Source organism: Lobosporangium transversale, assembly GCF_002105155.1.
Source record: "Lobosporangium transversale strain NRRL 3116 chromosome Unknown BCR41scaffold_71, whole genome shotgun sequence".
Lineage (NCBI taxonomy): Eukaryota > Fungi > Mortierellomycota > Mortierellomycetes > Mortierellales > Mortierellaceae > Lobosporangium > Lobosporangium transversale.
In genome coordinates this window covers 114,037-129,636 of record NW_019029049.1, presented here as the reverse complement: position 1 = coordinate 129,636, position 15,600 = coordinate 114,037, and the positions used below count along the sequence as shown (strand labels likewise).

The 15,600-nt window shown below is 41.1% G+C and overlaps 3 protein-coding genes across 3 annotated transcripts; 2 read left to right on the top strand and 1 right to left on the bottom strand.

Moving 5' to 3' along the window:
• Positions 1–692: 692 nt before the first annotated feature.
• BCR41DRAFT_375582 (hypothetical protein) lies at positions 693–1,052 on the top strand (the record flags this gene model as incomplete). Its single annotated transcript, XM_022026970.1, has 1 exon — positions 693–1,052. The coding sequence occupies one exon, from the start codon at positions 693–695 to the stop codon at positions 1,050–1,052; it is 360 nt and encodes a 119-aa protein (XP_021875742.1).
• A 3,521-nt stretch (positions 1,053–4,573) lies between these two features.
• On the bottom strand, positions 4,574–5,215 carry BCR41DRAFT_364412 (hypothetical protein). The gene has a single exon (XM_022026021.1). The coding sequence runs from the start codon at positions 5,021–5,023 to the stop codon at positions 4,706–4,708; it is 318 nt and encodes a 105-aa protein (XP_021875741.1). The 5' UTR covers positions 5,024–5,215; the 3' UTR covers positions 4,574–4,705.
• A 7,784-nt stretch (positions 5,216–12,999) lies between these two features.
• Positions 13,000–13,646, top strand: BCR41DRAFT_364396 (hypothetical protein). The gene has a single exon (XM_022026020.1). The coding sequence runs from the start codon at positions 13,100–13,102 to the stop codon at positions 13,430–13,432; it is 333 nt and encodes a 110-aa protein (XP_021875740.1). The 5' UTR covers positions 13,000–13,099; the 3' UTR covers positions 13,433–13,646.
• Positions 13,647–15,600: the final 1,954 nt, after the last annotated feature.

Genomic DNA, 15,600 nt, shown 5'->3' with positions numbered 1-15,600 from the left:
CAATTCACCTCGTCGCCTAATTGTCTATAGTGTTCCCTATCACTTGAAAACCAATAGAATACTCAATGGTGGGTAAGATATGACGACAATAATTAGTTTTGAAGAGTGCGTAGGCAATGATGAGTGTAAAGCATAGAGGAAGATAAAGAAAAAAGAGAAAGACAGAAGAGGCTGTAGCCACAGACATGACAATAGAGCTTTGCCACCATTTTATAAATCACAAATTGGCCCCAGTCGGGAAAGGTTCTCCAAAAGAGCAGGATAGTGGAAGCCCGTCATGTGATAGGTTGAAAAAGATGATTTTTCTTCTTTTTTTGACAACCTGGGTTGTCAAATAACAAAAAGAGAAAATTATCCACCATTTCGGATAAATATCCTTTGTATTTCCTGGTTTTATAGAATTATTGACTCTCTTCCTCGATATAATGGCTCTTTTATCCTGTGGTAGCTTATTTCTTCCTGATCTGAAAATGGTTCAAGACTAGTATGAGATGAAAGAACCTATTGGGACGAATCGGTCATTGTTAGGTCGCAGTCGTAGATCTGCAATGCCACAGTCATGCTTTCTATTTCGTTTTTTTAAGCATACTTCAGTAATGTAGGCTCTCTCAGCTGTGTAGATTCGCCATCAGCAATTGCTTATTTGCTTTTTTTTTCTCTCTCTCCAGAGGTTCAGAGCATGCTAGCGTGCGATGCACGTGGGCATAGTCGATGCTGTTGCTGCTCTAGCTGTTGGTACAGTCAAAGATGTATTTGTGTTCGAGACTGAACTTGAAAGATTGTGCTTGCGCCCTGTTGCCAATAACGCCAAGAGAGTGGTGTGTGCGATGCCCCACGGCTGGCCCTACGTCCATATTCAGTCTCGTCCTTCAATTGCCCCGCTCGACATACTGGACAATTCACTATGGAAGCTCTTAGTTCCTAATAAGGAAGTTACCTGCTTGAGGTGGCCTGCGATTGTTCCTGTTGCTGCTGGTGGTTTTCAAATGGCAACGAGAGCGGAAGAGGGCCTCTGCATGCTAGCCCTAACTACAACCCCCCTCCAGTTGTAGTCGACGATTCAGCCTTTTCTTTTTCTTAAGCCAAAAGGAACAAAATTAGTATCAAGCTTCTTGTCTTTTCTTTTTTTCACTATCATTTTAGTACCGTTTCTCTTCACTTCTAAGCTTTTTGCTGTTTTACCTTTTCCTTCATTTCAGTCTTCGTTCCGAGAAAGCCATCAGGGCTTCCACTTCGCTTGCATGACAGCGCAGGTTTAGTCGCTTTTGCTTTTACAGTGCCACTAATATCCATGCAATAAAACAACTAGATTTTAGGTTAGAAGCTCTTTGGCAACACATTTCACTCTTTCCTGAATAGAGCGATTTGTCCCTTAATTAATTTATTTTTACCATGTGACATGGCCCTTATTTGAGACTTTTCCACTACGCATTTTTTTTTTTTTTCATCTATTGCCACCATGTATCTTGGACCAATAGACACGTACGGGCTTGTGAACGAATATTAGAGAAATTGAGAGCGTGTCTTGTCCAATCATGAATGTGAAAGCATAATAAAATCGTCTATTTTTTTTTTTTTTTTCTTTCCTTTTCTCAAGACAAGTTTGGAAGGTGAGTGACCTCACAATATTCATTCGTAAACCCTTGTACTCTCTAGCTCTACACTTCTTGTTTGTGTTTTTTAACCTTATGCTTTTATTTTCTATTTGTCCATCTCTCTGTCTACTCTCTTTTCCCCTTTCCTTCCTATCCCTTCTTCTCTATCCTTGGAAGGGCCACTTAGGATCAGAATATTTTTTTATTTATTTTTCTTTTTCCTCGAGAGGAGAATGACATATATTTTGAACTATGGTTTTTGCACCCTGCTTGCCGTGTACTCTGCACAGTCTTACTCTTTTACCCATACAACTTCTCTTTCCTTGAGAGAGATGCAGCAATCGCTGGCCGATGGTAAGCCAACATATAAATCAGATATTCTTTTATATTTCTATTTAAATCTATATTCTAAATAGAAACCTTTATTCAGTAAAGAGCCTTTTATAATGAGCTCTAGATATTCATGTATGATATATTGTGAAGATGTCTGTCCCTGTGCCAATTGTAGATCTAAATGTCAACAAGCGCACACGGCCTAAAGTATCTTTCAACTCTGATTATCCCAAACCTCTCATGACATGGGGACCAGGGAAGGAAGATCATCAATTGACTGGTACAGTTTCTACAAGCCGTCTTAATGATAAAACACTAAGAAGCCAGGTTGCGTTGAACACATCCTACACAGGACCTCTCCACAACATAGTTTATTTTCTCAAAGATTACATAACATGTGTGTGTGTGAAAGAGAGAGAAAGTAAAATGCAAGAGCATAAGTATAATGCACAGCTGAGACACATTACTGGAATCGATTAATTGGTTAATCTGCTGCAATAAATGAACTTTGCAAGGACAATTGAAAGAGGGAAAAAATAAAGTGGATGGAAGGAATTAATAATTTCGAATTGATAATATATAAAAGAGCAATGGTAAACTTCAATGCAACGGGTAGGTGTTACACCAAGCAGTCACATAGAGAACACGCCCAATTTGTGGCGACTGACTCGGCGACATTACATCCAGCAAAAAAAAAAAAAAAAAAAAAAACACGAATAAGGTAGAAATAATAGAGATGGACACTTGTTTATCTTTAAGCTAGGCAGAAGAAGGTGAAAGTTGAGAAATGCGCAGAGGAGTGAAGGTTATTTAGAGATGAATGGAGTGACATCGTGATGATACAGCTTGATTTGGTTTTTTGCTGGTTGGTTATTGCTGGTTGATTTTTGCTGCTGATTTTTTTTTTTGTTTGCATCCTTGGCGTGCAAACCAAGCAGGTCGGAACACCAACACAATCGTTTCTAAAACGAAGCTCAAAGTCTTCCACATAGGGTTCTCCCTGCTTGCTTTCAAAGTGCTGCTTGAGAAGCAACTGTGCCATGAGTCGATGCAGTTGCTCGTATCAATCAATCAAAACAATAGAGCTTCCATAAGAGAGCGCCACCACTGGTTCAGAAGAACCGGTGTGGTTAAGTGCAGAAAAAAGAAAAAGGGATGGAGCCGCGTAAGCGATACATGCAGAAATTAGACAATAAAAGAGGTTAAAAGATTGACGGGGGAAAATGCAGTGAGTGTATCGAGTGAGGACAGTTTAAAAAAAAAAAAAAAAGCAAAGAAAGTGACTAAAAAGATGGCAGGAAGGCAGGCTGTAAGAGCAAAAAGATCAGCGCTAAAAACGAGAGAAAGATGATCGAATTAATAAAAGTGTACTGAGGAAACAGAGCAAGCGGAAAAGTGTTGCGAATTATGAAAAATAAAGATGAAAATGAAAATGAAAATGAGAATAAGAAAATGAAAATGAGAATAAGAAGATAAAAATAAGAATAAAAATAAGAATAAGAAAATAAAAATGAAAATAAAAATGAAAATAAAAATGAAAATAAGAATAAAATAAAAATGGAAATAAAAATGAAAATGAAAATGAAAATAAGAATAAGGAAATAAAAATAAGAATAAAATAAGAATTAATCTATTTGACAACCCGGGTTGTCACTCTTATTTGCCAAGCCCCCCTACCTTGCCTGTGTCCCCAGTAAAGAGAAGTAAGGTTGCCGAAATAGCGGCATGACCGGTAGACACTTTGTTTTGAAAAGTTCGTTGGTAGTAATGATGATACCAAATCTTTTATATATCTGCCTTTTTTTCTTATCTTATATATTTTATACTATTTTCCCGGCAGAAGTGTGATCGACAGTCTCGAAGAAACAACAGTTTTCAGGAGATAGATTTTTAAAAAAAAGAGTGACGAATAGTGAGCTATTACACTTATTCAAATGCACAAATGCACAAATGCACACATGCAATGCATTTTTGGCTCACTGCACAACATATTTGAACCAGTCGTCTCTTTTTTTTTTTTTTTCCTTTTCTCTTTTCTCTTTGTCTCTTTTGCCCTCTTCATGCTTCTCCTCATCTCTCGGAAAGACTGGGGGATATAAGATAAAAAATAAAATGGCACCACTGCATTGCTCATTCATTATTCACTTTCTCTTTTAGTTTGTTAATTTTATTCCCTTCCCTCCATCCATCCTTCTGTCCATCCCGTTCTTCTGCTTCGAGTAACGCTGCTTTCCTCGAGCGTAGCGACAGCAGCTTCTCAATACAGACAAGAGCTGAACGATTCATACATTTATAAAGTAGTTATTTAAATGTGAGTTTGAACAAATGTTTTGTTTGTTTGTGAACGTGCGTGCGTGTTTGTCTGGATGCAAAGTGCATGTTTGTCAATTCCAGCCCAATCAAAGCTAACAGACCCTGCAGAACGTCCACTCTCTTCCCGAACGTCCTCGCTCTCATATCCATTTGCTCCAGATTGCTCCGTGTCCTCGCCTCGTTGCCGATGCAGTCAGCCGACCAGAATAAGGATCTTAAAGGTCGCGAGCACCACTACAGCTCCAGTATCACAGCCAAGTCCACGACAAACAGCTCTGCATTACCAACCACCTTCCCTCTCCAGACCCCATCATCATTACCCTCGTCGTCATCATCGCCATCACCTTCTACAACAGATGCCTCCTCTCCTACGCCGCCAATATCACCATCACTACAACTCTCTATTGAACCAACAGATTATACACTCGAAGCAACCAGATCAGGCTCTGAGCCCCTAGTCTGCGTTAATTTCGGGCCCATATCCTTGTCTGCCATTGATCTTTATCATCTATTGACCCCTGGCAATAACTACAGCAGCCCCAGCTCCGAGCCAGAGAGCAGAGACAGCACCATGCTGGTGACAATCCAACAGAATCGGGCCCAGGAACTTTTGCAACGGCAAGTTCAAGAAAATCAACTGTGGCTTCAGACCCCTTTCCTTCACTATCAGTTTCACCCTCAACAACTTCTACAAGTGATGCAGCCTTCTTCTTATCTTCAGCCTTTCCCACCACCACCACCAATACAGTTATCGTCATCACCGTCACCTTCACCATCATCATTGCCACCACCACTACCTCCGACAACGCTCACTCCTCCTGATGCTCCTCTATCAGCTCCACACTTGATACAATACGACCATTCACACTATCACACTCATCCTAACCAGCAACAACCAGCGGCGCTCCAGCGATGGACCAGTGGTATTGAGCCTCTTTATCAACAATACCACCATTTATCTCCACAGCAGCAACAAAGCATGCTCCAGCAACAAACACAACAGCTGCCGCTACAGCAATATCAGAATGACGGATCTTATGAGAAGCGAGGTCGGTTCTTTCCTTGGTCTGCTCCCACCACACCTATGGCACCTCTCTCAGGCAACTTCGGGCCATTGCCTTTGGCAAACACGGGGACACTCGAAAACGTCCTCTACGTTGATCCTCATCAGTATCAAAATCAGCTGAACCAACACCATCAGCAGCAACTTGCACACCAAGGTCGTATCCCGAACAAACAGCAGCGTACTGCTAAGCATAACACCAAGCGTGCAGCTGATGACATGATCACGCCTGAAAGTTTGAGGCCGGCCCAGCGACGACGTCTCGGAGCCTCCCGAGACCTAAGCATCTCCTCCGAGGCCACGGTGGTAGCGCTACCAACAGTAGCGCTCAGAGCGGCGCCACAGGCAATGGCGGAGTCCAGTCCACGGGCCACACAGCCTCCGACACTCCTTTCCCCCATAGCTAGCAAGGGGGCCGCAAAGTGTCCACATTGCGGCAAGGAGTTTCAGTCCAAAGGGCTCCTACGCTCTCATGTCGTAAGCCATTCGACAGAAAGGCCGTTTGTCTGTTGGGACTGTGCAGACAAGAGCTACAAGAGGAACCATGACCTACTTAGGCATCGGAGAGAGAAACATAGATAGAGTCTCCGCTTGCCACAGTATATAGTCTTAGGCCTATAAAAGGCTTGTAATAATAATTTAATAAAGGTCACCTCTTGTCTCCACCACCTATTGCACCGCTTCTCCGCGTGGAAGCGGACGTAACCAAATAGGCGGGACTCGTGATGGAATTATGGAACGCATCAAGCTCCCGCCTACAGTTGCTAGCCAAAATATCGTAACAAATCACCGGGATATTTATCCATGCCATGAAATGATGTTTTTAGGCAGTGGCAGTGGACTTGCTGATCTTTCAGCATCTTCATCTAGATCAACACTGAACCCATACAGCGGTATAAATTATAGCCACTGCCAGCATGTGCTTCCAGTGTATCCTCCACACAGCTGTGGGTCTGTCGAACTAGGCCAAGGAGTGAGCCTTGATCCTTCTTCTTCTTCTTCTCCTTATATACTAAAATGATATGCAGAATGGAAAAAAAAAAAAGAAGAAATACCTCATTAATGAAAGGAGAAAATAAAGGGCAGCTCTCTCTCCATTGCAAATCTCGGCACCAAAAAATATGTTTACTCAGAAAAATTTGACCTCCACTTCCGCTACTCATTACGTATTATGCAAGTTCTGACGCTATTGATGTGCCCTTTGAGTACGGTACACCGCACACACTATTAAAGGTCATGTCTACAATGTGTATATATTGTGGACCTGAACTCTTAGCATACTACTTTACTACTTTAAGTCTTTTTCTATCAGATTCTTTACTACCATAGACTTTACCTTTACTTTCACTTTTCATTGGGAGAAAAGTATATATATATATATATATTTTACATGCTCATCTGTCAGACATTCACCGCCTACCAAGCGCGAGGAGGACGGGTGGAGGAGGAAACTGAAAAGGAGGAGGAATATAACCGGGCTTATAGCCCTATCGACTCTACCCTACTTGGGCGGAAGAGAGGAAAAAGAGGGAAGAAAGGCTTAAAAATGCAACCAAACTTGAATGTAGTGCTTACTTGACCCAGGTTGCTCTTCTCAGCAAGAGTGTATTTGCTCTATTCCAAGAACAGCCAAGCTCAGGCCCTTGGTCTAACGGCACTCACTCCACCAAGTTCCCGGAGACGAAGGTAGCAATGACGGCCAGCAGGAGGTGGATGTGAGTGGGGGCGATGGTCAATCTAGGAAAAGTCTAAAATACGTCAACCTGAGAGAGTTTTACACGTACATGTTGCAGATTCGTCCTATGAGTTCAACAGACCAGCGATCTCTCATCTGGATGAATACGTGCTTGATTCACCAGTACATTGCCGACCAATATGGAACTATACAAGCGGAATATTATCTACTCCCTCATTCACTGCCGTATCTCCCCGATATCCTCCCTTATGTTTATAATGTATCTTTACTTTGTTGTGTACTCACAACTATTTATTATTTTACCTGATTTTACTTTATTGTAAACTAGATGGGCGACCCGTGGCTTCGCTCACGGTCGCTCCAGTATAGGCTTTGCCTCGTGAGACTCATTTACCCTCGTTGGGGTTCCAACACAAAATTGAACGTTTTTGACACAAAGGTTTCTTTTTTATTTATTAGGTATTAAATATTAAAGTCTTTTTTTTTATTGACATTTTGTTGTTCTTCAAACAAAAGAGTTTCAGCATCGGCTCGCTTTTTCAATAGATCATATAAACCGGCATGGAAACGAAGGTTTTGGGCAGCCCACGGGGCGGTAGCATCGGTGCCTCTCGGCGTGCTTACTGTTTCTTCAAGTGAATGCGAATGAACAGAGAGTTGGTCTTCCCGATCTGATTGATAGACGGGGCGTGTAGGAGAGAGCGGTCGAGAGTGAAGGGGAGAGCGAGAGCGAGAGCGAGGAGGATGTGGGGATTTTTGGCGTGGGGAAGATGGCTTTAGGAAGCTCTGGCAAGGTGAAGATGGCTGTAGAGGACTCTGGCGAGGGGAAGAAGAGTGCGTGGGAGATAGGTTTCTGGGGGGGGTCTGGCGGCGCCGCTTGCTTTGATCGTCGTGTTGTTCCTGGTCGTCGTCGTCCCAATTAAGTGAACGCTTTTGAGATTGGGGAATTGTATCAAGGCTATCATCATCACATGACTGATTGAAAAAAAAAAAAAAAAAAAAAAAAATATTATTATTTTGTCTAGTCTTCACGTACAACCATATGACTATGATAGAGGCCTTTACCTGGGAAGCAGGAGGGAATTGGTCGATTGAGGAGGATGAGGGCGAAAGTATTGTCTGAAAGAACGATACCAAGTTCTCCTTAGTGTTAGTCAATTATAACTCTGATTCTCTGTTGATATCCAAGACTCAAAGTTTAATAGAAACTTACTTCACTGGTATTTGGGGTCAATAGAGGTGCTTTTATAGAGACCGTCTGACGACCTTGAGAAGTCTTGGTGATGGTGGAGGTAGAAGACATAATGTATGAATGTACGTGTGTGAGAGCGAATGAGGAGTGTGTGTGAACTTTTTTTTTTGTGTGTGTGTGAATTTTTGAAAAGAAAAAAAAAAAAGAAAAAGATGGAAGAATCTAAATTTTCAATTACAAAAACTGGTATCACCACTTGAGGGGCATTTTGTGAACAGGCACGCTTTTACTTGAAACATAAATTCACAGATATGTTTATTCAAATACAATTAAATAAACTCTTCGAGGATAAAGGTATACTAAAATACAAAGATACATTAATTTACACTGGTCATACAAAATATACACTAATTTACACTGGTCTTACAGTTCTGTACAATAAATGACACTTTAGCCAAGTTACTGGAGATTGCAATGACTGAAGGAGATAGCAAGAGCAGTAGGAGCTGGGGACATAGAGATCACAGGGACAGGAAGGTACAAACACAATAGGGGCAGCAAGGTATAGGCGCAATGGAGGCAACAGAGACAACAGGGATCAGAGACATGGGGACGGCAGGAACAGGATAATATGGATTGAAGATGGTAGCGATTTTCTCAATCTTTAAGGACTTCTTGGTATATAATATTTCGCGTGCGTTTACAAAGATCTTCTGAATCATCTTGATGGGAGAGTCTGTCCCTGAGCTTTATTGATGGTCATGGCGAAGGCAGGCTTCAAAGGGAACTGGCGCCGCTGGAATACGACTGGAGACGACCCGTCCTTATATCTGATTTTTCTTTTAGCTGGAACGAATGCCGCAAAAAAAAAAAAAAAAAAAAAAAAAAAAATCGAACGTGTATGAAATATCAAGCATTTGCTGAATACATGCCATGTCTCACCATTAAAAAACGAACGCGTATGAGATGTTAAGCATTTTGCAGAGCGCAGGCTGTGTGTTTCTCCATTAGAAAACTAACACGATATCAAATAGTCCTCTCCACTTCATGATATCCATGCTCCTCAGCATCCATGGTATAGGTTGCATTTCTCTGTAAGGGATAAGCAAGGGCGGAAAGGGAAAGATGAAAATGAACGCGTATGAAATCTTTAGCATTTCGCAGGGCACAGACCATGTTTCTCATTTAAAGTTAATTTTTCTTAATATGTTTCTCAAACTCAAACTCATGGCCGTATTAATAGCGTTTGAATAAACTCATTAAGGTGCGGTTATTAAAAGGCATACGCTTGAGGCTCATTGGCGACGTTTGAAGGAACTAATGAATTATTATGTATTAATAGTTGAAGCAAGCCATCATTAAGGTCTAGTTATTCTATGCTTTAGGGGTTGAGGAAACTCATCATGGGTATCTGGTTATATACTCTTTATCAAGAGTTGAAGGGACCCGTCATTGAAACCTACTGGTTATTATTATTATTATGTATGTGAAAGGTTTAAGGAACCAATATATCATTGGGGTCTTCATTTTTTGGAAGGGCAAATAGTGCATTTATTGAAAAAAAAAAATAATTGAAAAAAAAAAAAAAATTATTTTGATTGTTAGCCTCGTGACGTGACTGCTTAATCTGAAACAAATCTCTTAGCGCACGTGTGAAACCTCTACGACTTTAAGAAATAGATATTTTTATGTAGTGTCGATTTTGTGAAAAAGCGACAGGTTAATAAAAAAATTATGCAAAGGTACAGCTTGTTTCACTTGGTCACGATACCTTATAATTTTGAATTGATTGAATAGACTTCGACGAACATTGTCCATTCATTGAATTGAGTCGGTTGTATTTCGCAAGCAAACTCATTGGCTGTCAATATATTCGAGGCTATTCAAAAAATATAAAGTATCGTGACCAAATGAAACGGGCTATACTATTTGTTGTAACGCTTTTATATTCAAAACCAGTCGTTGTACTGTTGGAAACTCTTTGTAGGCCTCTTTTTCTTCTCCTTTGTTCTTTTTTTTTTATTCGTGTATTCAGCAGCTTCTTTTTCTCTGCTGTTCACTCAATAGTCTATGCGCCTCTTCGAGGTATGTATGCAACTTCTGCCCCAGCAGCCAAAGCTTTAGCTGTATACGAGCCGGAGACCGTAGCTTTGTGACGGTCGGCTCTTACCTCGTGAGGTTAACATAAAAGGAAACGTAGTCTGTAGCAGCAAACGGCAACAGAAAGCCTCTATTTTTACAAAGGAATGGAGATGGTAGCATCAAAAGGGTCTCAGGTCTTTTATTACCACCAGAAGCCATATTGAGAGCTACATACATGTTAAAAATTATAGTAATAAAATAACAAATAGCATATAAATAGCATATAAATAGCATATAAATAGCATAAAAAACAAAACTTTTTTCTTGAGATTGTAGTTGGTAAACTAGTTGCAGAGTTGTGAGATCTGACTGCTCTAGAGGAGGATAAATATACCTATATTAAAATAAGCAGCCAATGTTCAAGCGTATCTTACAGTCAATTTCGACTGTAATCTTGACTCTTCTTGCCTTTTTGTCTTCAAGGATTCTTTCTCCTGCTCTTCCTTTTCATCTTCTCCCCCTATTATTCGAGAGAAGCGCGTAAGAGTGTATTCGTCGATAGAGCTAAAGATCCTTCTTCAACCTCCTCTGCTGTCTGTTGACTTTGCAGTTACCCTTCGCTGCAGGAGAAATTGTCAGAACTTTTCTCCTATACCAGTAATGCTTTGCCCAATATCTAGAGCATCTCAGACGTGGATTACTGCATAATACACTATCATGCAAAACTGATTCAATAATTCATTCCCATGTGCATTTCTTTTTTTCATTCCTAGAAACCGTATATGCATACACCACTCATACTTTGGTTTAATAAAGCTCCCGTCTTCTTCTAGGTCATAGTGATGCGTTGTGACATTAGCTTGTCTCATTTGAATAGCTAATTACTTTTTTGTTCATTCAGGTCATTGAATCAGTTTCACATGTGCCCATTCGGTGGCCAAAGATCTTTATTCTTTTGTGAGGCATAACCTTACATCAATAGATAGTATTCCAACCATGGGCATCACTGACAGCTTGGAGTCTCTTATGGATACCTATGATGAGTTTGCGGCAGAAGTCCACTGGGATCCTGTACCATTCAACCGATATTCGCTCCCATAGTTCATCACAGCTCTTAGCTCGCTCCGGATACCTAGAGAGCCGCCTATCCAATTCTGCCCACATGTGTTCAATAGGGTTGAGGTCAGGGGATTGTGCTGGCCACTCTAGAAGTGTACCTTCCTCCTCTGTCAGATGTACTGACTTTAAATACTTCCTAACAATCCTCGCCGTGTGCTTCGAGTCATTGTCGTGCTGAAAGACGATATCGCTTTTAGTTAGGCCCCAGTCATCAAGCGACATCTGTAGATCCTCCTGGAGTAGTTTGATGTAAAGTTGTGCGTCCATATTATTGTCAATCTTTGCAATGTATCCAGGTCCGTACCATGAGAAGCATGGCCACACTTTAACGTTACCACCCCCAAACTTGACAGTGCCTTGCACCGACCTGCGAGTGAGACGTCCCGGATTGTCGTCCCAGATCCACTGCACGCCATCAGAGCAGATTCGGTTTATTTTCGATTCATCTGACCAAATAACCTTTTTCCAATCTTCCAGAGTTCATTCCTTATACTTATTGATAAAATGCAAACGAGCTTTAATATGTCGTCGACGTAAAGCTGGCTTACGTACACGCCTCTTTGCTGTCAATCCTAACTCCTTGAGCCGTCGTCTAACGGTGGTCTCAGAAACAGCCGCTGGTATGAGCTGGTTGGCTCTGACGGTGGCCTCAACTGCAGACTTGAGTGTACCTCGTTTCATGTTCACCTTAAGATACTGCATGACACCTCTAGGTACTTTCCTTGGTCGACCCCCTTTATTGACTGGCATGTACTCCTTATTATGTGCATAGATCCTAGTGGCCGTCGCTATTGATATACCAACACTAGCAGCAGTTTCTCTAGTAGACATGCCTCCCATCATTAACCTCCTGGCTTCGTTGACTTTCCTTTGTGGAGTGGGTCTCATATTCTGTGAAGATAGAGTTAAGAGAGAGTTAAGCTAGTGTTCATAAAGGAAAGAGAGAAAAATCCTTTTTTTACTTGCATTAAATAACGTCCAAAAGCTGTCATGGGCAACATTTTAGACCACATGTGAAACTGATTCAATGACCTGAATGAACAAAAAAGTAATTAGCTATTCAAATGAGACAAGCTAATGTCACAACGCATAACTACGACGTTGAAGGAGACGGGAACTTTATTAAACCAAAGTTTGAGTGGTGTATGCATATACGGTTTCTAGGAATGAAAAAAAGAAATGCACATGGGAATGAATTATTCATTCAGTTTTGCATGATAGTGTATAAGATCAGTAATAAAGTGATACAACTCTGAGGCTAAATAAAACCATTAAAAGAGGTTTTGTATAACCACATGAACCATGAGTTAGCCTCCTTGATTGGGTTCTAATAGGCACATCACCCCGTTATTACTGATCGATGATTTTTTAGAGAAGGTAGGGATGGATCGATTACTTACCATAGTCTCACATTGCGAGGCCTCAATATATTACTGCCTGCACAAACAAATATTATTTGTATAAGAATGATTAGAACGATCCTCAAGAGTATCGACGGCCAATGGCAGCACTCTTAGGTCATCTGCTTAACAAAAAGAAGCAACCGTCTACTCCTAATGCAGCTTGGTGTGCCAAGCGTAATATACCAAGCATTTTTTACTTTCACTTTTTCATAAATAGCCAGGTCTTTTTTCGTCTCTTTTCTTTCTCACCTTCAAGCACTTTACAACACTGCAAAATCCCCCCATATCCATTTACTTCGCACCATGAAGCTCTCAACTGTCATTATCCTCTCCATGGCCATTGCCATCCTGCTCATGTTCACTCCTGGAGCTGCAGGTAGAGTCTTCACAACCGCCCGTGTTTATGCATGCTCATGCTTGTTGCTTTTATGTTCATATTCGAGTTATTTGAGTATTGTAACTGCAGACTGCCCAAGCATATTAAACACTCATTTACTATTACCTGATCCCTCTATCTGTATCTGCCTCATCCGACGCATGTTATCTTATACTTTACACTTTATAAAACCCTTATCGACGCATTCTAGATGCGCAAAGCCAGGCTTGTCGCCAATACTGCGAAAAACGATATATTAAGTGTGTCGCAAGCCATCCCGAGTCTGGATGCAAAAAATCATATAGGAATTGTTTGGAAACCTGTCGTTTACCCTAAAGGTGTTAAAAATTATGGACCATCCTTGCCTCGTCAGAGGGCTCAATGCTGCAAAAGAAATCAAAATGTAAAAACGTACACCAAACTACAATAAAAGCGGCCTTACAAAATTGCAGACCATCATAAAATACGGAAGGACCATTTTGAAGGTTTCTTTTTTCGTCATATCTTGTTAGTATTTGTACCTTTTTCTATTCTTAGCCAAACTGTTTGAGATGAATGCTGACAGCCAGGGTAGAGCCCAAACCGGCATTTTGATTTTTACAACCTTTTGCTACTTGGTCTGGATTATCGGCCTTGCCTAAACCCCTAGCCTCACTTAATGCAACAACAAAGCACTTTAAGCATTAATTGAATTTAACTCTTACGCAACCATACTTTACCCAATTTCTAGATTACTCCTGGTAGAGGGACTACGTGAGTGTATATTACCCATCCCAAGAGATATTTATTTATGATCAACATTTGGCTCCCTACCAGCCACTACTATAGAGGGCTACAAATCCAACTTTAAAGGCTTGAAGTCCGGTAACTCTGTCAAACAGCTGGGGCAATTGATATGTATCGGCTCAGTATGGTACGCAAGCTCATTATCCCTTTTTTGTGAGGGAGATTATAAGTCCGTCGTAGGCTGGTGGTGGGGTTGGAAGAGCGAACAGTTGTTCATGTGGGGGTATGCGGGACGGTTGCTCGGTGCCAACATGGTGGAGTGCGCTCCGTTCAATCAAAGGTTTAAGCTTGGCTGTTCTTGGAATAGGACAAATACACTCTTATTGAGAAGAGTAACCTGCATTCAAGCAAACACTAAGCCATATCTAACACTAGGCCATATCCCTCCTCTTCTGTTTCCCCTTCTACAACCTTCTCTACCTAATGTTGGCCGATAAATAGGCTTCAGATGGTTCGAATCGCCATAAATAGGGTGAGGATGTTTGGCAGGCGACGAATATCTCAGATGAACATGTGGAAAATACCTTTTTTTTTTTTTTCTTTTTTTTCTTTTTTTCGATAAAAGAGGAGATGAAAAGTGAGAATAAGGGTTTGTGGAAGAAAGAAAAAGATGTGGATTGGTGAGATACACTAAGAGTTCGGATCCGCAATATATATTGCATCGTACACGTACAAAACGAGAAAGTGCAAAAGTGGAAAAAAAAGAAAAGAAAAGAGTCCCGGCTCTTTGACTTCCCATTCTTTGCTCCCCTCAATCACTCGACAAAAAACAACACTGTATACACAAGGAGAAGATAAAGAGGTTGCATGACAAAGAAAAAGGAAACCCTGTATGCTTTCCTATTTTACTTCCCAAGCTCCCCTTTGGTCCTATTGTCACGCGCGCGTGCCAAAGCAAAAGAGAGGTTGATAGGTAGCCTGGGAAGAAATAAAAAACGTGACCAGTCCAGAAATCAACGCCAACAACACTATCAATTACCGGAAACACGATTTTAAGAATAAAATCTGATTTCTAAAAATCCAAGCGACCAAAGTAGAAAGGGGCTTTGGTCTAAACCTACCCCGTATATCATCGTAGGTACTGGAGCAGGGTAGCGAAGGAAAATATGATTACAGATGCGAGGAGGAGAGGATAAGGAAGGAGAGAAAGAAGGAAAGAGGAAAAAGAGGAGTCCATAAAATTCATGGGGCAACGATATTTAATGACACAATTGCTATTCGATCCAGAACTCATGGCAGCAGTTTCTGATTTCTGCACTGATTTTTTTTCTCCATCTGCGGAACTAATCTGGGCTTTGGTTTAGTTTTCATTCGACTATAGGCATTTTAAAAGGATTGTTCATAGCAACGTCGCTTGCCTAATGTGTTGATTTGCAGAGACCAGTTCAGAGTGGTCTATGGAGAAGGAGAGCAAATAAAGTGATCATATCTTGCGAAGAAACTGAACCAGATGCCATCGACTTATTCCACTATTAATGCTGCTATAATTCAGCCTTCAACATTGGCGGTGCAGCTTACGTTAATATGAAGTTTGAGATCGATAAAGTGGAATGACAGGGGAGAGGTCCGTCTAAAATGGACAAAAGGTGGATGAGGACCATCGCGCAGGTACAGTCTTATAGCTATCACATACATCTGGCAC

Excerpts from the sequence above, each read along its gene's own strand:
- BCR41DRAFT_364412 (XM_022026021.1), bottom strand. The coding sequence starts at position 5,023 with ATGATGATGGTGAAGGTGACGGTGATGACGATAACTGTATTGGTGGTG.
- BCR41DRAFT_364396 (XM_022026020.1), top strand. The coding sequence starts at position 13,100 with ATGAAGCTCTCAACTGTCATTATCCTCTCCATGGCCATTGCCATCCTG.